We start from the raw sequence: 27,189 nt of genomic DNA on the forward strand, positions 1-27,189 counted from the left end.
CCCTCCTGGGGCCCGGTGCAGACCGTCTGTGTGACGTCAGGAGAATCCCTTATTCTTTAGGCTTCAGAAGGAAGGGGGTGGGGCCTGCTGACTTGGGCGGTCTCTGGAGCTCCCGCTGCCGGCAAGCCCCTCCTCTCCCCTTCAGGTCCCGCCCCGGTCTCGTATGCCCCGCCCCATCACGCTGCAACCCAACTCGGCCTCTCCTCCGCCCCCTTCCGCCGCTTGGCTTTCTTCCCGCCTCCCGGGGAAGTTCTATTGGTCGGCGGCTGCGGGCGGGGGCAAGGTCTCTCTCGGATTGGCGAGCGTGGAGGCCTGGCCGCTCCACATTGGTTCGCGGCGCGGCGGCAGCATTCTTGGATGCGCTCCAGGCCGGACGGCGCTTTGTTGCCTCAGGGGGCAGCCGGGGGGCGGGCGGCGGTTGTTAGAGCCCAGGAGTCGCCGGGGCCGGGCAGGCCGGGGCGGGGAGCCGCTTAAGTGCGGCAACGGCGGTGGCGGCGGCGGCGGCAGTAGAAGCAGCAGCAGTAGTAACAGCAGCAGCAGCAGCAGCAGCAGCCGCCGCAGCAGCCGCCGCAGCCGCAGTAGCCTCCGCAGCAGCCTCAGCAGCAGCAGCAGCCATGAGCGGCGGCGTCTATGGAGGAGGTGAGCGCGGGCGCGGGCCGCGCGGGCCCGGGACAGAGCCGGGCCCGAGAGCCCCGCGTGGGGGGCCCAGAGCGGGCATCCCGCGCTCGGGAGCCGCACTGGGAAGCGAGAAAGGGGGAGCCCCGAAGCTCCCGCCGGAAGGCCTGCAGAGAAGGCGCCGGAGCCCAGGGTGCGACCGTCCGCGTCCCCGCACCCAGCGCGGGTCCCCAGGTTGCTGGGACTGCGAGAGGGGAGCCCGGCGGCACTCTGCGGCGGACTTGGGAGAGGGTGGCGACCCCCCTGGCCGGAGAGCCCCTCTCCCCCCCCCACCCCCGCCGAAGGCTGCAGTGGTTTGTGCTTAGAGAGGGCACTTCGGCCGGGGTGGGGACCGAGTGGCCCCGAGGAGTCCCATCCCACTCCTCACCCCCGCGGGGCAGCTCTGGAAAGAACTCCGAGCCTTCTCTCTGCTTTCGCTGCAACCCTATCCCCGAGGGAGGCCGGCTGGGGAAGGGTCTTCGAGGGTCGTGGCGCCCAGCCTCGCTCCCGGCTTGGCCCGGAGCTGACCTTTCTGTCTGATGGGCTCCGCCGCCTTTTGTCAGAGTCTGGGAGCGCTGCCGCGGCGCTCGGGGACTAATGAGCCCGGGGCTGAGCTCCCCGATCCTCGTCCTCTCCGTCCCAGGAGCAGGCAGAGTCCCGGCATTTCGGGAAGTTTCGGGGGCACCCTCCAGAACTCGGTCTACGGGTCTATCTCATGACCTTGAGCAAAACCCCCAAAATAACAAACCCCCCACAAACGACCTCTTTTTAACCGACCTCTCCTTGAAATGTAGCATTTTCTTGATTGTAATTTATAACCACCAGCAGCCTTCTGGGAAAGGGTCTGCAATACTCTGCCACGAAAGGGCTGAGACCCAGCAGTGGAACCTCTTGCTAAGTCTGGAGAGCTCCAAGGCTGCTTCTAGCATCTTGCCCAGATTACAGCCCCTGAGCTTGCGGGCGAGGGGAGTTGCTTCTTGAGGACTGACTGGTCCCTCTCAGAAATTGTTTGTGTTTGGGGTACAGTGGCACCAGCTGGGGAGGCAGTGGATTCGGGAGATTTGGAATAAGGTCACAAGTTTGTATAAGGATGGTATTTAAGGTGTTTCTTGAGGGAAATGGGGCTGCAAGAGAAGACTTTTTTTTTTTTTAAGTATATTTAAATGGATAGACACTGACACTTCCTAACTGTGGCAAGTCATTTAATCCCAATTGCCTCAGCAAAAAAAAAAAAAAAAAAAAAAAAGTGTATTGAGTGTTTACTAATTAAAATTTTTTTGGATTAAAAGATAAATTTCTATATGTGATTATTTCAAAATCACTGTTACTTTGAAGTAATTAGAGGAAGCTATCTAGCGGGAACATATGCAAGGCATTATTTTAATTAAAGAAACATGAATTACATGTATCTGGCTATTTTTCAAATCTTTAAGCACTTTACATAGGTCTAGTATATCCAGTGAAAAACATTTTCCCAGAGTACCCATTGCTACTGTGTCAGTAACAACCTCTCCACTCCCTACTCCCCACCCCAAACACTTCTTTGTGTATTTTTAGATAATCTACTAAAGATATTTTAGAGGAGATTATCATCATGGGGGCATAGTGGATAGAGTGCCAGGCCTGGGGTCAGGAAGATGGGAGTTTAAAATCTAACTTCAGACACTAACTAGCTGTGTGATCTTGAGCAAGTCACTTAACCCTTAGTTTCCTTATCTGTAAAATGAGCTAGAGAAGGAAATGGCAAGCCACTTCTGCCAAGAAAACCCTGAAAAGGGTCATGATGAATTGGACATGACTAAACAGCAACAACAAACCATATTCTGAATACAGTCTGATAGCTAAGAGCCCAAATATCCAGTCAGATTCCAAATTTTGTCATCTTGCATCTGTCCCCTTCTTTCTACTCACTTGACCAACATTCTGTTTTGGGTTCTTTTAAACCTTGGTATATACTCCTTCTTATAAACCTCTAACTAGCCTCCTAAGTGAGCTCCCTGCGGTGGGTTTCTTCTCACTCCCATCACCACAGCTGCCAAAATGATTTTCCTGAAGTACAGATCACTATAAATTACACTATACTACTTGGTAAATTACAGTGGTTCTCTATTACCTCCAGGATCAGATATAATGTTCTTTTTGGCTTTCAATTCCTGTACAACCTGGCCTTTTCAACTGATGCATCTTCCCCCTTCCTGCATACTATACATTTCAGCCTAAGTAACATTCCTGTTCCTCACACAGGCTACTTCATCTGCCGTCTCCAAGCCTTAGTACTGGTAGTCCCCTATGTCTGGAATGCAGTCCCTTCAGCACCACTTTCTGCATAGAGTCATAATTCACTTGCAGCTACTAATAGTGCCTTTTCTCTCCATATTTATTTCTTAAATAAACTTAGGAAGCTACATGTCTCCTCCAATAGAATTTAAAGTTCCTTTCAGAGTAGCGACTGTTTTGTCTTTGTAACCTTGGAACTGGGAAAATATTTGACAATTTTATTTTGGTGTAGACCTATTATTTTATTGTGTAGTGAATTCCTAATAAGGATATTCTTTCTCCCCAGCCAGATCTACCTTCTGTGTAGTAACTCCTCTTGGTGAGTTGCTTGAGGTTCTGAGGGGTTAATAAAGTTCCCCTGACAGTTATATGCCAGTGCATATTTGAAGGCAGAGGTGGATCAGGTCTTCCTCACTTCAAGACTGGCCTAGCCACTGTTGTCACAAGCACTGCCTTTTATTTGGTGATTTAAAAAAAAAAAAAAAGTATTGGTAATTGTTAGGCTAAGCTAGTTTATACAAAACTGGTTTATATGAAATCTGAATTTGACTTGTAATCAGCATAAAAGCACTTTGTATATTTTTTTCTTACAATGAGATTTCATTTTAATGATGTAGCCTCTATTTGGGGTCAGCCTTAATAGTTGGATCATTAAAGCAAATTGACTTTTCTGGTGTATATTCTAGATAGTATTTTACTCTGTTATTTATTTCTAAAATTTTAGTCACAAATAAGTTTGTACATAACTGGTTTCAATTTATGTGTCACTCATCAGGATTCTCATATCACTTCTAATGGTGAAAAGATTTGATGTTCAGGTTCTGTTCTTAGAGCTGTATCATCAAATTGGAAAATTAATTTGTACAAAAATCTTCATTTTCATTATTGCTAAATCTGTAAAAATTGGATATAGATTTTCTTTTTAAAGCTATTAGTCCTCATGAAGCCAAAGTCATTATAACTGATTGTCAGAAGACAGTTGAATTACAAGGAAACAATCTGGTACCCAGGATTTAAATGACTTGGCAAGAGTTAGTACCCATTCAAGTTAATCCTCTTTTACCGTCCAGATCTAGAGCCTGAAAAAAATAAGATCACTATTTAAGATGACCTACAGGCATTAAAGATCTTAATGATAGCTATTATTGGTATTAGTTTGTATCACACTATGGTCACAAAACACTTGAATATAAATAATAATAATAGCATTTATGTAGCACTTTAAAATTTGCTTTGCAAACCTTATGAAAATTTTTACATGTTAACCTTACTACAGTGGAGGGAAGTTGATGCTTGTCTCCATTTTACTGATTAGGAAATTGAGACCCAGACAAAGGCTTAGGTGACTTGCCCAGTGTTTCACCTAGTAAATGTTTTAGGCAGACTGAAATTAGGCCTTATTGATTCCACATCCACCACTCTTTTACTATGCTACTAAGTGATAACACATTCTCCTAACAATGAATGAATTTATATTTTATCTGAGAAGCAATGAGAATCACTGAAACTGATATAGAATGTTGTGGTCAAATCTCTGCATAAGGAAATCGCTTGCATGTAGGGGGAAATTTGAAGGAAGGAAACTAATTAGGTGATGTGATGATCATAGAGGAGAAAGCTAATTAGGGCCTGAACTAAAGTAGTGTGTGTATATATATATATATATATATATATATATATATATATATATATATATATATGTGAGAGTGTATTGAGTCTGGGAAGCTAGATAAATATACACTTCCCTCATTTTTAGGATTGTTAAGACTTAAAGTGTCAAAAAGGGGAAGGTGGATCTTGGCTGTAATGTACACATGGGGCAGGAATGAAAATTATTAGGAATTTTTTTTTTAAATTTTCAAAATGCAAAGATAGTTTTCAACATTCATCCTTGAAAAACCTTGTCTTCCAAATTTTTCCCCCCTTTCTTCTCTCACCCCTTCCCCTAAACAGCAAGTAATCCAATGTATGTTAAATGTGTGCAGTTCTTCTATATGCATTTCCACATTTATCATGCTGCACAAGAAAAATTAGATCAAAAAGGAAAAAAATGAGAAAAAAAAACAAAAAGCAAACAAACAACAATACAAAAGTGAAAATATTATGTTGTGATCCACATTCAGTTCTCAAGTCCTCTCAGGGTGCAGATGGCTCTCTCCATCACAAGTCTATTGGAATTGGCCTGAATCACTTCATTGTTGAAAAAAGCCAAATACATCAGTTGATCTTGTTGCTGTGTACAATGTTCCTTTGGTTCTACTCACTTCACTTAGCATCAGTTCATGTAAGTCTTATCAGGTCTTTCTGAAATAATCCTGCTGATTGTTTCTTATGGAACAATAATAAAGAATGAAAATTATGTTTGTAGGGATAAGATAAAAACTAACTAGAATATATAATAGATGTCCATGAAGGAGTGATAGAAGAGAAATCTAAGGAGATAAAATGGGCCAGAATGAGGAAGCCTTGAATGTAATGTGAACTTAACTCCATGGGTCATTAATCATTGCAGGTTTCCCATCCAAAGAGGAAAATGTTGAAGATGACTTTGTAAGGCTAGTAATACCGGTGTTAGGAGATGAACTGGACTAAGGCTAAACAGGAAATATGAGACTAAATTAGGTGGAGTTAGGCCTGGACATTAGGTTTTTGGAAGTCAATTGATGTAATATTTATACAAAACACCTTGATCTTTCATTAAAATCCTGTTATAATGGTAGTCCTGGCTGATCACTCCTAAAGGGTTGGATTTTGTGTTTGGGCCTTTTTTCCACAAAGATCTATCAGTTCATTTTAAAGGGATACAGCACTAGGATGACCATATGATGACCAATACTTCAGTCATAGATCCTCCTGAAAAGCATCTAAATGGTAGAGAATTTGTGATCTGCGTTAGTGGAAGAAGACTTTTCTTAGGAAAATCACAGACTTTAAGATAAGAAGTTATCCCAGTATTGTAGTGTATCTGTTATCAGTAAGCATTATTTTCTTTTTTAAAAATGAGGAATTAGGCTCAGTAATTAATTGACTTGTGTGAAACCACACAGCTACATGGCAAAACTGAGTCACTTTACCTCAGCTTTTCTAATTCTGATCTCATGCTTTTTTCATTTGACTATGCAGTCTCTCTACCAAATAAACTGTGCCAGTGAACATTGATGTTTTAATGGGAACAAAGTGTTTTGACTTACTGAGTTTCCTGGTTAAACCCCCTCCTTCTCTTCTTCCCCTTCCCCCCCCCCCCCAAGCTAAAGATTAGCTGGAAATAGAAGGCTTCTAGAAGACTGATCCTTGGGAATTTTTAGAATTAGGGAATCGAAACATCTGCCTGTAAGGAGGACTTCCCCCCCCAAAAAAAAAAAAAAAAAAAAAAAAAAAGCTAAAGAGGCAAGAGGAAAACCAAGAAAAGGAAGCCAAAGGAAAAGTTTCAGGGGATTTGTCAGGATTATAAAGTAAGCAAATGAGTCAAGAGTATCAGTTGAGAAATTGTTTCTTAAGTGTAATAATATTGAGAAGATAAATATGAAGACTGATTGCTTTTGGCAGCTAGGTGGCACAGTGGAAATAGACAGTAGTTTTGGAGTCAGGGAGTTCATAATCAGCCTCATGACACTTAATAGACACTCAATCTTTAGTTGCCTTAGTTTCTTCTTTGGCAAAATGGTGATAATAATAGCATCTATCTCCCAGGGTTGTTCTGAGGATCAAATGAGATAATACTTGTTAAATATTTAACATAGTGCTATATAAATGTTTCTTCTTATTAGCTTTTATTGAATGACTAAATTAGTTACCAGTTAGCTACTTTTTGATTTAATTATAATTAGGATATGTTTTAAAATACAGTTGGAAGCTTTCACATATGGGCTTATATATAAAGTTTCCGAAACAAAATTCATGTATTGGTTCATATAATAGTTTCATTTAAATTATTCCATTTTCATTATTTTTCACAGGGTGGTGTGTATATCTGTGTATACACACACGCACATTCATAATTATATGGATTACTTTGATTCTGCTTTATATGGAATACTTTTGTTCTGGATACTTAGTAACTTTTTGTCAAATGTCTTTTCAGGACAGCCATTTTTTCTGATATTTCAAAGTAGGACCAAGGAGAGCTTAATTCTTTGATTTCAAGTGCTAAATTAAGTCTACTTTTCATGTAATTTAGAGTTCCACATGCATTCTACTATCAATGTAATTCAATACTTTGTATTTAATTCAAGTTTTTACTTAAAATGGATTTTTTTCTTTTAAACACAGGTTTAAACACTCTAATATTAAAATGATAGTATTCACTGGCTGCCTACTTATGATCTTTTTTTTTTTTTATCCTTCCAGATGAAGTTGGGGCTCTTGTTTTTGACATTGGCTCTTATACAGTGAGAGCTGGCTATGCTGGTGAGGACTGTCCAAAGGTAAGTATAACTAGTGTGGGTTGTAGATTGTGCAAAAAAAAAAAAAAAATCACTATAGTTTTAAATACATTCAGTAAGTTTTTTTTGTGTGTGTGTGTGTGTGTGTGTGTGTGTGTGTGTGTGTGTGTGTGTGTGTGTGTGTGTATGTGTGTGTATAGCAATATAGAAACAGGACTATGTAGTACAAAAGAAAACTTATTCATTCAGCAAGAATTTATTAATGTTCCTATATGCCCAGGCCTTTTTCAAGTGCTGAGGATCAAAAGACAAAGATGAAACAGTCCTTTTCCTTAAGAAACTTATATTCTACTGGGGGAAAATAGCATGTACACAATTTTTTTTTTTTTTTTTTTCCCTGAGGCTGGGATTAAGTGACTTGCCCAGGGTCACACAGCTAGGAAGTGTGTCTGAGCCAGATTTGAACTGGGGTCCTCCTGAATTCAAGGCTGGTGCTCTATCCACTGCGCCACCTAACTGCCCCCACAAATAATTTTCAAAAGTAACTTCTGGGGGAGAGCAGTTGAATTTGTGGGCATCAGGACAGGTAGAAGATGACAACTGGGCTGACCTTTGAATTGGGATTCCAAGAAGCCAGGTGACAAGTGGTAGGGTATTCCAGGTTTGGAGGACAGACTAGAAAGGTGTGGGGATGGGATAAAGAGGACTATTTACAAGGATCCTCAAGTAAGGCCAGTTTGGCCCAAAGCTCATGAGTATCTTATACATTTGCATAGTATTTGCTACATATTAGGTACTCAATAGATACTTGGCAATTGGCTACAATTAAATGATAGCTGGTTTTTAAACTCAGTGGTATAAAATTCAAATATAGAGGGATTCCCAAGGGCTATGTATTGATTTGAAAATGATACATTATAAAATTGCCTGTGTTTAGTCTTTTTTTAAATTTACTTTGTTAAGCATTTCCCATTGACATTTTGATTTGGTTCAGATAGCATTTGCAGTTTGACACCTCTGATTCAGCTAATCTTTTTTTTTGGTGGAGGCATTTGGGGTTAAGTGACTTGCCCAGGGTCACACAGCTGTGTAGTGTTAAGTCAGAGGCCAGATTTGAACTCAGGTCCTCCTGACTTCAAAACTCATGTTCTATCCACTGTGCTTCAGTGCCCCCTACTGCTTCAGCTAATCTTAATAATAGTTGACATTTATATATCAACTTAGGGTTTAAAGCATTTTGCTAGTGTGATCACTCAGTGATCACAGGGACCTTGTGAGGTAAGTACTGTAGGCATTATTCTAATTTTATGGATAAGGAAACAGGTTCAGAGTGGTTAAGAATTATTTGCCCATGATCTCATAACTCATAATCATTGGAGGAAAAATATAAAGCTGCATCTCTCTTGATTCTAAGTTTAGCACTCCTTCCCATTAAAGAAAGTAAATAAGCCTACACATGAGGCTGGAAGGCCTTTATATGTCAAGTAGAGTTTATATTTCATCCTAGAGGCAGCAATAAAAGGAATTGCTGGAGCTTCTTGAGCAGTGCATTGTCAAAGTTAGATAAATCAGTTTGGTATCTTTGTGAAGGTTGGATTAGAGAAAGGGAGAGCTTTGAGTCAGGGAGGCTAGAGAGGAGGCTATTACAATAGTATGAGAGAAAGGTGATGAAGTTCTGAACTAGGATAGCATGTGTATAGAAAGAAAGTGATGAATATGAGAAGCATTAAGGAAATGGAATTCATTTGTTTGTTTGGTTTTTTTGCCTGATTTTATATGGAGGAATAAGAGAGATGAAAGAATTGATGATGCCAGAAAGGTTGTGAACCTAAGGAGGATGGTTATAGCTTCAACAGAAATATGGATATTAGAAAGAAAGAAGAGTTTTGAACATGTGGAATTTTGAGATACTTTTGGTACCCTAAAATTGGTGATTGGTGATTGGCTCAGGAGTACCACTGGGGCTGGATATATATCTTTTGAGAGTAATATGTTTAGAATAGATCCTTGAAACCATGGGATCTAAAAGAGAATATGCATACAGAAGAAGGCAGGACAGAATCTGGGGGACGAGGGGAGATGGAATGGAGGGATAGACACCCATGGTTATGGTATGGGTGATGGGAAAAAAAAATATTGTTGTAACTTGTCTCCTTTTCTTGTTTCTCTATTTTGCAGGTTGATTTTCCCACCGCTATTGGTGTGGTACTTGAAAGGGATGATGGAAGCACATTGATGGAGGTAGATGGAGATAAAGGCAAACAAGGAGGTCCCACATACTACATAGATACCAATGCATTGCGTGTTCCAAGAGAAAATATGGAGGCAATATCACCTTTAAAAAATGGAATGAGTATGTTACTTTTTTTTTCTGGACTAATGACCAGTATACTATATGGCATATCTCTTGCATGTAAAATAATTTTTCTTCTTAATTAAAAAAAAAAAAATCTCTATTATGTTTTACTTTGCTGGTTAACTTGGATTTGTCAAGAAAGTTGCCAAATTTTTCCTTAAAAGATCCAGGTTTCTTTTTATTCACTGTGTGAAAATCTTCAAATCACATGAATTTTCCTTTGTTCAAAACAAAGCAAAACATAACATGTTAAATATGAAAAGAAGGAATTGCAGTGAGAGAGTTCACACAGAATATCCAGAATGTCTCTCCAGATTTTGTTTGGGATTTGGTTTAATATTTCTGCCTACATTTCACTGATGGGGAAACTGAGCAATGGAAATAAAATTATAAGGGTGTAAAGAAACCAAAACCATCTCTTGAAACTCTCATTCCCTGCTATTAGTGTATTTAAGATACTGAGACTGTCACATCTTCCAATATGTAGCTAGATGAAATTAAATGTCAGAAATGCTGTCTACTGTAATTGTCGTCTCCCCCAGGGCAAAACTAACTGCCTGAATTTACCTAATGAGCATCTTCTTGACTGTATGTGTCAGGTTCAACTATTCTTTTATTTAATACCTTCTTGGAAGATTCTGTTTCCTTTTCTTGGCTAGGAATAGGTACCAGGATTCTGGAAACTTTAAGGTTCCATAGCATTTTCATCTTTCCCACAGGTTTCCTTTTTAAAAAAAAGTTTCCTTTATATATTTTTTCTCCTATTATAGTAATAGTCCAGTTTACATATTTTCTTCTTTGTTCTTTCTATTAGACCAAGCGCAATAGTTCAACAAGTTATTGACAGAGAAGTCCCATCTTCTATAGCCTATATTTACAACCCCCAGCCTCTCTACTGAGAGGAGGGGAGAGTATGTTCTCTAGGACATTGGTCCTTCCAATGTAGCCTTTGAAGTTCTACTGTTTTGCTATTTTATGTCTGTGTGGTAATTGGGGGGGGGGGCGGGAAGAGAGAAAGAGAGGAGGGCATAGAGAGGAACGATTTCATCTTTCTAAGAGGTTTTAATGACCATACCAATATTTATAATAGTGAAGGGGTCGTGGGGATCAGGACATCTGGATTTAGGTACCAGTTTTGGCAGTTCATCCTGTGGCTGAGTGTGAGTCACTTTTACCCCTTGGATCTCAGTTTTCTTATTTGAAAAATATGGGGCTTCTAATATCCCTTCTAGCTGGAAACTCTTGGTTCTATGCAGTTCCCTAATTTTTGTTTGTTCTCTAATTCTTTCTTGGTTTATTTTGTCTTCTTAGCTTGATTGGAAGATCCTTGAGGGAATAGTCTTTATTCTTTTATTCATTGGAATAGTATTTGCTACAGATTTGACATTTGGTAGATATCTAGCATTTGATTAGCAATTAATGCTTAGCTTAGTGGTGTAAAACTCAAATAAAAAAGGACCCCGAGAACTACATGTTGATTTAAAAAGCTACAAATTTCACTCTCTATATTGTATTTTTGTTTAATTTCTTAAACATTTTCCAGTGATATTTTAATCTGGTTCAGGCAGCACTCAAGGTTTGACACCTCTGCTTAGCTCAGAATAAAAGCACTTTCCTAACATGTGATTTGATGATCACAGTTGTGAGCTTATAGCATTATTGATATAATTATTCTACAGATGAGGATAGTGAGCTTCAGAAAAGTTGTGTCTTTCTTTACCCAGAGTGATCTTTAGAGGAAGAATGTAAACCTGGAGTGCTGTCGATTCTGATGCTCTTCCCATTTTGCTGGATTGCTTCTTTAGAGCCACTTAGTATAAGATATCAGTAAAGACTTTTCGTTGTGGGAAACCACCCACATACCCTGTCAGGCATTTATTGAGCTATGTTCTGTTTTTCTATACTGCAAATGGAAGGACCAAAAAAGACTATGTCCGGAAAATGAAGTCTTTTAAAATGTTTTACTATGAAGTGAGAGTATCTGAATTGCTGTTGAAGTCTTCTGGGTTTGTGGTTTGGTGATAAATCATTGGAACGCATTTTAAAATATATGGCATATTTGTTTTTAAACTGTTAACTTTGTTATTTTAGTTGAAGACTGGGACAGCTTCCAAGCTATTTTGGATCACACTTACAAGATGCATATCAAATCAGAAGCTGGCTTACACCCTGTTCTAATGTCAGAAGCACCGGTGAGTTAAAGCAGATCTTATATTTCTGATTTCTCTTTAACAATTATTTTATCTATCTCAGAAACATTTGAGGAGTTATATTTTTCCCTGGTTCAGATTTGAGAGGGCATCTAAATTGGTACTTTAAAGGTAGGGAGTTAAAATACACATTCACATTCTTCCCCCTTTTCATTAGCAACTTAAAGTTTAATTGAACTTTCTGAAGGGGGAGAAGCACTTGACTTTTAAAGAAAGGATGATTTCATTTAAAATTTTCAGATGGCTCCTTTTTTTTTTTTTTAAAGCAAAATTCAACATGGGATTAACTAAATGATGAAATAACATAAATTGAGATTTACTTCTTTCCATCAGATCTAGATAAGAAATGGAAAGAAAACAACAAATGTACAATTGTAAAAAATCCAGTTATAATTTTGGACTTTTGTGTTATGTCTTATAGAAATTCATAGTCAATTTGATGCTGAATTTGAAAACAAAAAAGTTGAAGTTTAATCTGTTTTAATAGCTCTTTAAAATGTGATTAATTTGGAATAATTCAGTGAATTGACATGGAGTAATTCACATAGAGATGTTATTTGTGCAAATGATCATAAGTTATCCCACCTGTGTAGTTCACTGATTTCATTTGGTTGGAATCTCATGCTTATCATTTTTTTCTTCAAAGGTTCAATTAACATTTGTATTCATTTTTGGTACTTTTCATACTTCAGTATATTAATTTCTTTTATATATACCAAAGTCTGCTTACTGTTACTTTGATGAGAATCATATGTTGAACTAGAAATTGAGATTGTCTGCTGTTGAGAATATGATTCATTCAATGGAGGAATTAGAAAGAATAAAGATTATAAATTGTGAAAATAGTTTCGTGTGATTTTTTTTTTTTTTTCCATGACTGCTATACAATAAACGGAGAATTTGGAAATTTTTAATTGCATATTTTAGGGTTAATTATAGACTCTTTTGAAACACTTTTAATTCATTTAAAAATATCTACAAGAAGTCTGATTTTTTTTTTTAATTCAAACGATTTGTTTTTATTTTTAAGAATTCATAGCAAGAGATCAAGTAAATTGAAACCTAGTTTTATGATAAGCTTTAATTGTCAAACTAGCAATGGTATTTGATTATATAAATCTTGGGTATTGATTACTTTGCTTTTATGGTACTAAGTCTTGAGTTTATTATGTTTTTAAAATTATGAACTAGAGTCACATAAGTATTGTTTTTTCTCCTCCATTCCCTTTTTTCCTCCAATTTCCAAGTGGAATACCAGAGCAAAAAGAGAGAAACTGACAGAGTTGATGTTTGAACACTACAACATCCCTGCATTCTTCCTTTGTAAAACTGCAGTTCTTACAGCGTATCCTTAAAGTATTAGTACTTGATTTGGGTTTATTTTTTTTTTTTCATAAGCAATATATAAATTTGTGCTCATTAAAAGTATCACAACTGGAATTGAGGCATTGATTAGCTATTTCTTATTCATAGGTTCATTTTACAGTTTGCAGATTGTCTTGTTCTCTTTTTGCCTTTTTAATATTTTAGTTGTCATTAGCATTGCTGTCCTACAAGGTGAGAAGAGAAAAAGAAAGCTTACATTGAAATACTTAATTTGGCTGTCCATAGCATTCATATACCATAATTTATTCAGCTATTCTCCAATTGATGGGCATCCACTCAGTTTCCAGTTTCATGCTACTACAAAGAGGGCTGCCACAAATATTTTTGCACATGTACCACAGAAAATTTGACTATAAATGCCTTTAAGGAACTCAATGAAAATATTTACTGAATATTAATTGTACCCAAAGCATTCTGCTTGGCTCTGTGGAGGATGAAGATAAATGTAAAATTTCCCTGTTCTCACTAGTCTAGTTAAGAAGATATATGAATATGTAAAATATATGAAAAGTTAGGTATTAAATGATTTAAACAATAGTTTAAGATAATATAAGAAGTTTATGATTAATTTTTAATTGGATAGGCTTTAATTGCTTTAGAGTTTAGAGCAATAAGAGATGACTTTAGACTATAGAGAGGAGGGTGGTATAGCATTTTAGTTCTATCTTGAAGGATAGGTAGAGAGGATAAGTAGGTGGACCCATCATGAGTGAAAATAATGCAGTTTACACTCATAGCACTTCATAGTTTAGAAGGGACTTTATGTATATTGTCTTCATTGTTTTAAAGTAGCCTCATGGGATAGCAAAACAAGTATATAGTAAATGCCTACAGTGTACCAGTCATTATATTAAGTGCTGGTATTGCAAAGAAAGGCAGAAATACTCCCTGCCTTCAAGGAACTCACTTTTATGGTAGAGACATGTAATTACAAGAGACCTACAGAGTAGATGGAAAGTATATTAAAAATTAATATATTTTGATGCGAAAGCTTTTCAGATAATAAAAATTATTAAGATGACGGCTGTTAGGGAGATGAAGGAACATTTCATGCTGTGTAGGCGTCTGGGTATATCATTTGTCAAACAACAATAAAAAAAACTTGGCTCAGTTTCATTTAAAAAAAAACAACAACACTTCATAAATGTTGTTAAAGAAATTTTTGTCATATTGAACAGGATTATAGCTATCTTGAAATCATCTCCTTAACTCTTTAAACTAGATTTGCCAATGGTCGTTCCACAGGGCTAATTTTGGATAGTGGAGCCACTCATACTACTGCCATTCCAGTCCATGATGGATATGTTCTTCAACAAGGTAAATGTCCCACAATAACACATATGCACGTGAATTATTTAGAAACAAAAATCATTAGGAGTTATCTTAGACATTTTCAAGGGGAAAAATGCTTTTTGTTTAAATGTTTGATAAAAAACTGCTCTTTAGAATATTAAATAGTTAAAATTTATATGCTCAGAAATTGAGAGCTCGATAATATCATGCTTGTGACTTTATTATTGTGTTTCATTTGGAGTTGGGTGACCTATTTTCCTCCTGTCCCAGAGAACTTAATTAGGAATTAATGGCTTTTGGGCATTCCTTTTTTTTTCTGCAGGCATTGTGAAGTCACCTCTTGCTGGAGACTTCATTACCATGCAATGTAGAGAACTATTCCAAGAAATGAATGTAGAATTGATCCCTCCATACATGATTGCATCAAAGGTGAGGAATATTTGGATTGATCAGGGATTTGTCTTGCCAGTCTCCCATGACCATTCACCCAGGTATAAATCTTTGAATTAATTCCACTCTTTTGGTACCTCAGGAGGCAGTTCGTGAAGGATCCCCAGCAAATTGGAAGAGAAAAGAAAAGTTGCCACAAGTTACAAGGTCTTGGCACAATTATATGTGTAATGTAAGTAGCTCCTTTTCTCCTGTTCTCAAGGTCTGTAGTGTATTCTTTAGTGGGATATGGGAAATAAGATGTTAAAATGCCTAATGTTATAACTGTAACTGCTCTGAGATTGGAAGGGTACTTCTGACCCCCTGAACTTCTAGTGTCTCCCTTCCCCCTAAAAATGTCCTTGTTTATGTAAAATATAGACTTATAATAGGTACTTCTCTCCCCTACTAGACTGGAAGGTTCTTAAAGGCAGCAACTGTTTTTGTATCTCGAGTCGAGTGTCTAACGTATAGAATAAATATATAGATTAAATGCTGAATAAATGTTTGCTGATTGATTGTAAGATGGTAACATCTTCCTTCCTTAGGATTTAAAAGGTGTTCGTTATTTTAGTGAAATTTTATAAATAAAGTGGATTAGCTTGTTTGAGTGGATTTGATTCTTACCAAATAGTTTACAAAAGAGTAGCTGTTTGTTCTGAGATTATGACAGATTTTTCTTTTGGGAGGCAGGAACAAATGCTGAAAATGATTGTATTTCTGGGATATTTATCAAGCATAGTTACAGTCCCCTGTGAACTGCTTGGCTCCAGTGGCCATCGGCAGCATTTCCAAACCTGAGTGCTTAGTGCAAGTACAGGTGGAGCAATTCAAAGACGGTTCCTTACTGCTTCCATCAAAATCAAGGCCTGGAAGAGACCTTATTTATATGTAATACAGTCCTCACATTTCATAGATGGAAATCAGGCCCAAAGAATAGCGGCTTTTACTCAAGATGCCTTGGCCTAGCATGTGCCCAAATTGATTGGGTCACATACAAAGGACTTGAATAAGCTAGTATGAATTGTAAGCATGGAACTATTAAAAGTTTTGAGGATTAGAACTGATCATTCCAGAAATATGCCCTCTTTTTTTTTTTTTTTTTTTACATCTTAGAATTAAAGGTAAAGATATAAAAATTTCCTGGAGGGAGCAAAATGGTCAGAGAAAATGACAACACCAAAACTTCTTTTTAACAACCCCTTTTATTTGACATCTATAAAAAGTTTCACCTTTTATGCTGATGTGAAAAATTTAGTAAGTTGTGCGATTACATATATGTGTAAAATGTGTGGTATATATATATATATATATATATATATTCAAATAACCAAATCCAATTCTGGAGATATTCTTTATTATAAACATTTTATCATGTTTACTTCCTAGGTAAAAAAAAGGTTACCTTCTTAATTTTGTTTTGTGCCTGTATAATTTCATAGAAATGATTTGATTTGTGTTTGGTCTAGTGCTGCCAACCCTACCTACTCAATATATCAGTAAAAGTGGCTGGATTAGAACAGCTCTATATTCTCTTGATCTATGTAGGTAATGAACTGATACATATGAAGAAAGGAAAGAGCTTCTTAGAGAGAAAGATCTTATGAATACATATGAATTCCCCAATAATCCAACCCAGAAGAGACGACTTATTTTAAAAAGTAAACCTTAGGAGTGGGGTGAGGAGGGATAATTATTAATTGTTGTGGCAGATCTTTTTTCTTTAGGGGAAAAAAGAAAGTAAAATTAGGCCTTCTCTTTCCATTGTTCTTCTCATGCCTTTACTGTTTGTTTGCTTTCTGCTACTTTCCTACAAGGCTGAGGGTTTGGGTGGATGGCATGCTTAGTGTGAGCCACAGTGTGGCTTAGCAACCAAAAAAGCTAATGCTGCTTTGAGAGGTGCAGCAGCCAGAATGACGGAGGGCACAGTTGTCTGCATGCTACCCTACTCACATCATATCTAAATTATTTTGTTCAGACCTGGTTTGGAGAGGGCATTGTCCAGAGGGAGGCAGTCAAGGGCCCAGAAACAGTACAGTCAGAGAATGTGTGGAAGGATGTAAGCCAGGAGAAAAGGAAGGTTGCAAGAGATAGGATAGCTGTCTTCTACTCTGAAGGAGAGGTACTAGATTTGCTGTTTTGCTTTGTCTTAGGGGGCAGATCTATGAGCCAAACCCTTTATAAGGAAATATTTCCTGATAGGAGCTGTCAAACATGGAATGAGATGATTGGTGGGTTTCTTTTCTGGGAAGTAAGAGATTGGATGACTGTATTTGAAAAGGGTAAGAAGAGACTTCTGAATAGGTAGAAGTTGGATAGATGGCCTCTGCAGTTATGTCAATGTTGAGATTCTGAAAGTTCCATTGTTCCATAAGAATCTACTTAGCTAGCTTTTAGCTAAATAACTTTAAGGTTTCCTAAATTGTTTTTCATTATCTGGTACAACTATCTTGTGTATCGCAGGCACTTTGTGTTTGTTGAAATCTTGATTCTTTCAGAAGGAATTCTTTATTCAACAAGTATTTATCTAATAACTCCTCTGCAAGATCTATTATTAAAGATTTTATATTCATGGCATTTGGAGTGCTTAAAAATAATTTTATGCCTCGAAATTTATCCAACATATGCATTAGATTTTGTATCATTATGACAATTTCTTTCAAATAACATAAAATTAAATAAAAGTAAAAATTTGTTTTTAAAAAATCCTAATTGTTTTCAAAATTCTTTTTCCCTAGTGTGTGATCCAAGATTTTCAAGCTTCAGTGCTCCAAGTATCAGATTCAACTTATGATGAACAGTATGTTCTCTTTTTCTGTCTGTAAATCTTGTGATTTAACTTGAACTTTTATACTCACTTTTTGGAGACTATATTAGTCTGGTGATTCACTTGGCTATTTAAAAACAAATTTCTACTATAGAGATATTTAATGATTTTAGAAGTGGGTAGATTCATTCATTTATTTATTTATTTTGGCTGAGGCAGTTGTGGTTAAGTGACTTGCCCAGGGTCACACAGCTAGGAAGTGTTAAGTGTCTGAGATCCAGATTTGAATTCAGGCCCTCCTGACTTCAGGGCTCTATCCACTGCGCCACCTAGCCATCCTGATTTTGTTTTTGAAGTAAATTGTAGCTTATGTTTGAGTATAAATATGAATCAATGTACCAGTTTAAGGCCAGTGAATACATTGTTATCTAATATTGCTGAATATTCTATTTTCTTAAAGCACCAATAAATTTATTGCACTGCTAATTTTCTTTTTGTCCTTAAATATTTTCAGTAGTTTCTCTGTTGCTTTTCCTTTGTAAATCTTCCTGAATTTTTTTCCCTCAGAGTGGCTGCACAGATGCCAACAGTTCATTATGAATTTCCCAATGGTTACAACTGTGACTTTGGTGCTGAGCGACTCAAGATTCCTGAAGGATTATTTGATCCTTCTAATGTGAAGGTAATGATGGAGGTGGCAGGGAAAGTCTTGTATAACGATGGCAGTTTAATTCTTCTGCTTTAATGAGTTGTAAAGACTAAAAAGAAGCTTATTTTTAATGAGGCTTATTGTGTACTTAGTAAAGTATGAGGTGTTGACCAATGACTACTCATTTTATTGCAGGGTCTATCAGGCAACACAATGTTGGGAGTCAGTCATGTTGTTACCACAAGTGTTGGGATGTGTGACATTGACATCAGACCAGTAAGTGTTAACCTGTATGTACTAAATATTTTAAAGTATGTAACTGACACATGTACACTTTATAGTGATGATTTCTGTATTTGACAATTCTGCTTATAATTTTACCTGAGTACAAAACACAAATGTTTTTCAGGATCATTTTATGTTTTGATCTTTGTGTCTTAGATTTTGTATTGTTCATCCCAAATTATTATAGTCCTATGTTCAAATCATTCAATTCAACAAACATTTACTAAGTGCCTATAACATGGCAGGCACTCTGCTAAGCTTATGTTCTATCTCAGTCTTCACAAAGCCCTGGTCTGGTGCCTCATTATAATATGGAAGTGTGATCCTAGGTTCTTAAAAGCTGGCCCAGGAGAGTTGGAAGCATTGGCAAATTATACCATGCTATAAAAAAAAACCTTTGTTTATGGTCCTGGTAAAAGATAAAATCTGTTGCTTATGGCCAAACCCAGCTGAGTATAGAGATCCATAATGGGCGGGGGGGGGGGGGGGGGGGGGGCGGGGAGGGAGGGGGGAGTAGTATCAGTTCTAAGAGGAATCCTTCCTCTTATCAAGTGGTGAAGATGACAGAATGCCAAGAATATCACTATTTTTATACTGACTACATGATATTGTTTAGTCATTTCTCATTCTTTGTGACCCAATTTGGGGGTTTTCTTGACAAAGATATTGGAGTGGTTTGCTAATTTTTCCCTCAAGCTTATTTTACAGATGAGGAAACTGAGGCAAATAGGATCGGGTGACTTGAAATCACTTAACTGTTACCCTGCTAAATATTAGGCCTCTTCTTTGACCAGTAAACTGATATCCTTTTGGAAGAATCACCTAATTATGGTCATTCTTGTACTCAATAAATCAGTGAGGATTTATTAAGTACTTTCTTTGTGGTAAGCACTTGGGATACAAAGGTAAAATTAAATTATTTACATACAGTGAGCATTTTTTGCTGGGGAAAAAAAAACAGGAATAACTAAATAAGTACAAAATATACAAAGTAATTTTGAGGAGGGGAAGTCCATTGTTAGAAGGGGAGGGGGCAGAAAAGATATTGCAGAAGAGGTAGCACTTGATCTAAGTCAGGGAAGAAACTTGGTATTCTAAAAAGTGGAGGCAAAGATGGGGAGGGCATTCCCAGTATGGTAGGCAGCCTGTATGGAGATGGAGACAAAATATTGAACATAAATATTAGGATAGCAATAAGTCTTGACTGGAATTTAAAAGTTTGTTACCCTCCACCTAGTTTAGCTGGTTTACTGAGACAGTTTATAGTGTGGTCATTGTTTTACAGCTTCTTGGAGCTATCGGTGAGAAGTTACATCAGTGGTGGCTGAGCAGTTTCTCACCAGAGACACTAGTCCTCCTTCACTCCATAAATCCCCTTGAACAAAGCCATGGAAGCCAGGAGATGGTTATGAGGAAAGAGAATATTCTTTGAAAATGCCTGGAATCTGGAAATGGAGTGTCTTGTGAAAGGCATAGTAAGGAGGCCAGGATCCTTGAATCATCCAGTAGGGGGAGTAAGGTGGGGAAAAACTGGAAAGATAGGTGCCATGTTGGGAAGAGTGCTTTCTGTGATCACCACTTTGTTTTCATTAATCAACCAGGAATGAAAGCCAAGCTTATGAGTTTACTCATTTATTCTTCTCTGCCTTTTCTTTACCCTTTCCTCTTCTGTTTAAAGAAAAAAACATCAGAATGATTTACTTTGTCTAGTCCTGTGGCATCTGTCCATGATATTTCTAAGGTCATCTGTAATTAGTTGTAACGGCATCCGCCAATTCTTTCAGGAGCAGAGGTTGTAGTTAATTTGAGCCAAAGTATCTTCTATGCAGCTAAGGATTCTGCTGCTTAGCTTTATCCAATATCAATTACCTAACAGACATTTTTGATTTGGTCTTTTAAAATCCATTCTTGGTAGTGACAGAGCTAAGTAGCTGTCAAAACTATCTGATTTACCCTGCTTAGGTGAGACTTTTTTCAATTTTTTCTTTGATCTTCCTTCTGTCCCAGTGCACTTTAGTAGCCTCAGCTCAAAGTGAGCTTGTATCCTGTTCTTGTGGAACTTTTGTGTTCGTCCTGTGGCCTTTCTTGCTCTCACTTCCATACAAGTCTTACAATGTTAACTGACAGATGAGTTAGTTTAGAATGAATTGTTTTTGTGTTTTGCACTTTACCTCTTTTCTAAAATTGTCTTGATTTGTGGGAGTCTATCAATTCTTTTTGAAAGATATTGGATGTGTATTATGTGTATGTGTATTCTCATAAATTTCAAGTAGGATTGGTCAAAAGGCAAGGATTACAAAAGGCAAGCTTAAACAAATGATTTTTAGTACAGACATTTTCATAGATGGGATTAAAAAGGGCATCGAATACAAGTTCTGGTTTTTATTGATGACAGAAAAAATTAAGCCCAATTGAGCTAAAATAGCTTTAAATGTTCTCTTCCAATAGTATATTATGTTATATTTATGTGTATGTTAAGGATTCCCAGGGACTCCCCTTTGTTTTGCCCCAAATAATGGCAGACTTGTGCCTCCAGCAATTGGATTCTCTAGTGCAAGTATTTTATGGGCCCCCTTGGGGAAAAGTGGTACAGTGGAAGATAGATTAATTTGAACTCTGATCAATCTGATCAATCCTCCTCGCCCAGTTTTCTTGTTTGTAAGGTCCTTTCTAGCTCAATCTATGTGATCTAGCTGTGAATTCCCTGAAGGCAGCAACTGGTTTATGAATCTTATCCATAGTCTCTAATGAACAGTTCTTTGCACATGATATATATTTAACCATAGCTGTTAAATAAAGGTCTGAGTGAAAAAAGTATTCTTTTATCAAAGGTTGCTGAACATTTTTTTTCCCCTGAGGCAATTGGGGTTAAGTGACTTGCCCAGGATCACACAGCTAGGAAGTGTTGGAGGCTAGATTTGAACTTGGCTCCTTCTGACTTCTGACTTCAGGGCTGATGCTCGATACACTGCACCACCTAGCTGCCCTGTAATTTTTTCTTGGATTGTTCTCCTTATTTATTTGTTTATTTATTTATTTTTTTAGTTTTTTTCCTCAATTTTTCTCATTTGATTTTTTTTTAAAGTAATAGCTTTTCATTTTCAAAATTTAGATAGTTTTGCACATGTGAGCCCTTTTCCCTTTTTTATGATTTTTTTGGGATATAGGCCCAGTAGCTTCATTGCTGGGTCTAAAGTTATGCACATTTCCAAATTGCTCTCCAGAATGATTGGATAAATTCACAACTCCAATGTATTAGTGTCCCAGTTTTCCCACATCCTCACCAACAGCCATCATTATCTTTTCCTGGTCATCTTAACAGTTTGAGAGATGTGTAGTGTTGCCTTAATTTGCATTTCTCTGATTAATAGTGATTTAAAACATTTTTTCTTTTTCTTTTCCTTCCTTTCTCCTCCCCTCCCCCAAGGCATGTGGGGTTAAGTGACTTAACTTAAGGATCACACAGCTAGAAAGTGTAAGTGTTAGGAGGACTCAGGTCCTCCTGACTTCAGGGCTGTGCCATCTACCTTCCCCTAGAACATTTTTTCATATACTAGTGATGGTTTTAATTTCTTCATTTGAAAATCGTCTTCATATCCTTTGACTACTTATTAATTGGAGAATGACTTGAATTTTTAAAAATTTGAATCAGTTCTCCATATATTTTAGAAATGAGGCCTTTATCCAGAACCCTTCTGGATTTATCTCATTTGATTTTTAGGGCCTTTTTTGAATTACATAAATTCTTTTTGGGCAGAGAACCATTTAATCTTATTCTTTGGGGAAGTAAAAGTTGCTGTAGCTGGCTTGAAGGCTACTTCCCAATCAATCTAAGCCCAGGACTCCTCCTGGTTACTGTTTTTGCATTCTTAAGTTTGCCCTGAGGCTGCTTTGTCTTTTTTGGGGAGGGAAATCTGGAGAGATTGGAATTTTCTGATCAAGTACTCTGCCATCTTCAAAGAATCCTTTTCCAATTATTTGCATTTCATCTGTAAACTACTAGCTCATATCTATTGACCACTTGCCTATTGGGAATGAATCTTGTTTTTAAATTTTTTTTTTTTTTAAATATTTTTGTTCTTCATTTCTTGAATCACACAACTTTATTGGGGATATTTAAATCAAAATTGGTTTTTTTTCTCTGACTTGTTTTTAGTATCTTCATTTAAGTTCCTATTTAAATAAAATTTTAAAATTAAAAACATGTACAGTAGTAACTTGGTACTTCTCTGCTTCCAAAATAGTTGAATATGGTATTCATTTTGATGATGCTTCAGCACCAGACACTTGCTTGGCCCTTGTGGCACTTGATTGTTGTCTCAGTTGAACAGAAGGGAGATGAGGTTGGCCTAGCATAATACCACTTTTCCCCTTTCACCATTGCTGCTATTGCCTCCTCTCCAGTTAATGCAGCAGGGGGTGTACAGGAAGCTGGTGGTGGTTTGTTTCTGAAAGTGAGATAGAAGGTGTGGAGCTGTCACTGGCTTCTTTCTCTGCAGATAAAAGCCCCATTTGCCCCTTTGGGGAATTGGGTGGGGAAGCTGCAGACTAGAGATATACTCCTTATGGGAAAAATTCACTTTCACCATATGCCATACCTTTTGAAACCAATTAACAACTAATACTGAGGTAGCACTTCATTTTTGTGTGTGTGTGTGTGTATTCTCTTCTATTATTATAAGCATCTATCCCTTGTTTGGTTATGAGTTTTATCCTAAAAGATTAGAAAAATTATTTCCATATCTACATGTTTGAAGTTGATACACACATACAACACACACACACATATTGAACCAAGTGGTTTTAAAGTCAAATAGAAACAGATCCTTACAGCCAAGTATTGATTTTGAAGACTACACATTACCATTATCTTTGTTGTATTTTTAGTTTGTTAAACATTTTCCAATTACATTTTAATCTGGTTCAGGCTTTATTTGGAAGTAGGTCTTGAGTTTGATAGCTCTAGTGTAAATTTGTGATTTTAATCTAATTATATCTAATTACTTTTCTACTTTTCATAGTGGTTCTAGTTAAATTGGAAATATTTCCCCTCCTGGTTTGTATTTCTGATTTATTTATGCTATTTATTGTTCAGTTACTTCAGGGTCTTGCTTTATTCAGTTGATTTCTCTAATCTCGTTTGATTTTTGGCTGCATTCATTCTTTTTTCCATTGTGCCTACTCTTTTTTCAAGGTTCAGGTGCTTCAGGTTTTTAAGAACAATTTTTTGTTACCAATTTAGCTAATGTTTACTTTTACCTAAACTCTAGCCTATAAGAAATCACAGGTACCTCTTTTATTCATAGTTTATATTTAAATGCTTGGAAACGTTTTTGCTTATCTTTTTCTAGGGTCTTTATGGCAGTGTTATAGTGGCAGGAGGAAACACTCTGATACAGAGTTTCACTGATAGGTTGAATCGGGAACTATCTCAGAAGACGCCCCCGGTAAGTGGTTAGCTCTGAGCCACATGTTCAAAGTAAATTCTCATTCTTGGTTGATAAGTGTTGCAAAGTATATTCTCAAAATAGCTCAAAGTAGCTCTTAAACTCTTTGAGCTTTTCACTTGTTACACCAAGATAAAACAAATGGAAAATAGAAATAAAAGGGTGTGCTGAACATGAGTAACCTTACTATCATCATCATCATGTTTGACACACTATTGGCTTTCTGTAGAAACTATGTTTAGATGCACTACCTGTAACAATTAACCGTTCTATACAAGTTGATGAGGAAAAAAAAAAAAAAAAAGGCAGTGTGCATAATAAAGGGTTGGGTATGATTGCCCTCAACATTTACTAGCTGTGCGAATCCCAACTACTCTTTACCCTTATGTGCTTCAGGTTGCTGCTTTTGCAGGTATCACCTGCTAAATCCTTTCTGGATTGCAACTTACACACACACACACACACACACACATACTAAGGATCCTATATAGTTATACTGCATCAATAGAGAGGCTATTACTATATGCATTTAGAGTAGCCATATTTTTATCAGTTTTAGTTAAATGGTAGCAAGAGAGGGAAGGACAAGACAATGGATATGTAACATACTTGAATCCTTTTATATTCATTGGAACATAAAGAAACCTTAAAGATAAAAGCCTTTTATTCAACAACAGCTAAAGCCTATTGCCTCAAAAGAAAGATGAAGAAAATTAGAAAGTCCCAGAGACTTGCTCAGGTTAGCTTTAGTTAAGCAGTAGAGCCCAACAGTTGAGAGAAATTGTAATTTTGAGGTTGGCATAAGGAATGTGTTGGGACAGTATTTAATTCTTCAAATATATGAAAAAATCTTATCACATGTATGACTCATTCATCCCATGTATGCAATATTTAGAAGCCAGTGTTTGACTGACTATTAATCCTGTAAATTTTTGCTCCTCAAAAGTTTAGCCTATAGGCAATATTTGAACCATAAGGAAAATATACTGTTTAAAATATCTCAATAGACTAGAGATCTTTTCTATTTGAGGAGTTTAAATTCCCTGAGTTGTTTGTTTTAACTTATTGATGCTTCTTCTCTCTTCTTTCTTCCCCCAAAATCTTTTATTTTTAGAGCATGAGATTGAAGCTGATTGCAAATAACACAACGGTGGAACGGCGATTTAGTTCATGGATTGGTGGTTCAATTTTAGCCTCTCTGGTTGGTATATAAGATACTTTACATATTTAAAAGTACAATTAAATCTTAGTGATTAAAATGAATTTAAATAACTATAGAGTTTATAAATTCATTGATTATACCATTTTAGGCCCCAGAATAAGAACTCTATATTATGGAGCAAAATAGAAGGAAGGCCAGCCCCTCATTAGTGATTACTTAGATTGGCTCCTTTTCTTAAATAAGTCAACTTCTAGGTATTATCATGGAGCCTTATACATCTATTAAGTTTGAATGATTTCCCTTAGGAAATTTCTGAATGTGTACTCCTGGTCATGCTACCTATAAATGTCAGGCTAGTAGCTCATTGTAGCTTTATTTTCTTTTGATTTGATATTAATTCTGGCTGAGCCAAATCTTAAAAAAGGCTAAAATTAGTAAAAGGGTGATCTTAAAGATCTCTTTAAAAAGACAGTTTGTTAACATACTTAAATGTTTTGCTTGCTGAAGTTCTACTTTCTTAGAGGCTTAAACCCTTACCTTTAAAAAAAAGAAATCCTTCTTTAAACTCTTCTTGTTCATATTAATTATCTTTGGTTTCATTTAGAATCCTCCTTACATTTTAAACAATTCTCTTCCTATCTTTTATCAACTCCTTTGTATCCAACTTGTTAATGAGTGAGCAGGAAAATTGGATACACTAATAATCACCTAAACTTTTGCATATCACACTCTTGTTATAAAAGTAATTAGATTCCTTCTTTTTCTAGTTTTTGTATTACCACTATTCTTTAGGTCTCTGCCATTCATTGCTTTAGCTTTGTGCAGCAGTACATGGTAATAACATGTACTGCTATCTTGCTAGTGACTTGACTTTCTGACTGTTTGGGTAAAGGTATTAGCAATTTCACGTGTCATTACATCAAAAAGCCTACAGTAAAAGCAATGGGATAAGGTAGATGCATAGAAACTTGTCCTGCCCCATATTTTTCTTGCTAGTGCTTGGTCATTTCCAAGTTAGTTTAAAGTCAGTAGAAGGGACTAGATGAAATTTTAAAATTAGAATCTGATAAAAAGAAATTAGTAAATAATAGGTAATAGTTACTAATAGGTTTTTCTTTTTCTCCATTTCACAGGGTACCTTTCAACAGATGTGGATTTCCAAACAAGAATACGAAGAAGGAGGAAAACAATGTGTAGAAAGGAAATGCCCTTGAAGTCAGTTCTGGAAAAACTGTGGCCTTCCCTATGATCCCTTATGTTTCATAGCTTTAGTATACTCAGGAACAAAAATGAACGTCTTTTGTAGAATGTTTATACATTTTTGCATACTTCAATTTCCACTTAACAAATTTTAAAGCCTTCAAACTGGCCATATAACTTAAAATGAGTTTTTGCCTTCCTTGTAAAGCAATAACTCCTATAATAAGCATTTTATAATTTTTGTATAAATATCTATTTTCTCTAAACACTTTCGTTTAGCAAACTGTTTTCAGCCCTCTGATAAGCAAACTGATTAATATCTATTTTCTCTACTTTTCATTTAGTAAACTGTTTTCAACCCTTTGAGATAAACATACTGATTCCCAAATGACTGGTAGAGTTGATTTTTACTGACTAGTAAAACTTACTGCCTATATACCTTTACCTCATACTTGCAAAATTAAATAATAAAGATTTCTATCCACTCTAAGAAAGAACTTTTTGGTTATGTTAATCAACAAAACTGTGTTGACTTGTTGCTTTTAGACTATCCTTTAATCCTGGCTAGATTAAATCACCTTAAATTAAAATTCCATCCATCCTGCTGGCAATGTAAAAGTCTTTTAGAAATTAGAATAAAATTTAAGTTTTAGTTGTGAACACTGGGGCAGAATTGTGAACACTTGGCAGAA

The 27,189-nt window shown here is 36.8% G+C and overlaps 1 protein-coding gene across 1 annotated transcript; it reads left to right on the top strand.

Moving 5' to 3' along the window:
- Window positions 1–359: 359 nt before the first annotated feature.
- On the top strand, window positions 360–26,991 carry ACTL6A (actin like 6A). The gene is made up of 14 exons (XM_074298255.1): window positions 360–639; window positions 7,279–7,355; window positions 9,492–9,666; window positions 11,761–11,861; window positions 13,127–13,224; window positions 14,488–14,582; window positions 14,881–14,987; window positions 15,091–15,180; window positions 17,726–17,787; window positions 18,322–18,436; window positions 18,599–18,679; window positions 24,040–24,135; window positions 25,250–25,336; window positions 26,431–26,991. Exons 1-14 carry the CDS (start codon window positions 615–617, stop codon window positions 26,509–26,511), a joined length of 1,290 nt encoding a protein of 429 aa, XP_074154356.1. The 5' UTR covers window positions 360–614; the 3' UTR covers window positions 26,512–26,991.
- The last annotated feature ends 198 nt before the right edge of the window (window positions 26,992–27,189 follow it).

Source organism: Sminthopsis crassicaudata, chromosome 3 (genome assembly GCF_048593235.1).
Source record: "Sminthopsis crassicaudata isolate SCR6 chromosome 3, ASM4859323v1, whole genome shotgun sequence".
Classification (NCBI taxonomy): domain Eukaryota; kingdom Metazoa; phylum Chordata; class Mammalia; order Dasyuromorphia; family Dasyuridae; genus Sminthopsis; species Sminthopsis crassicaudata.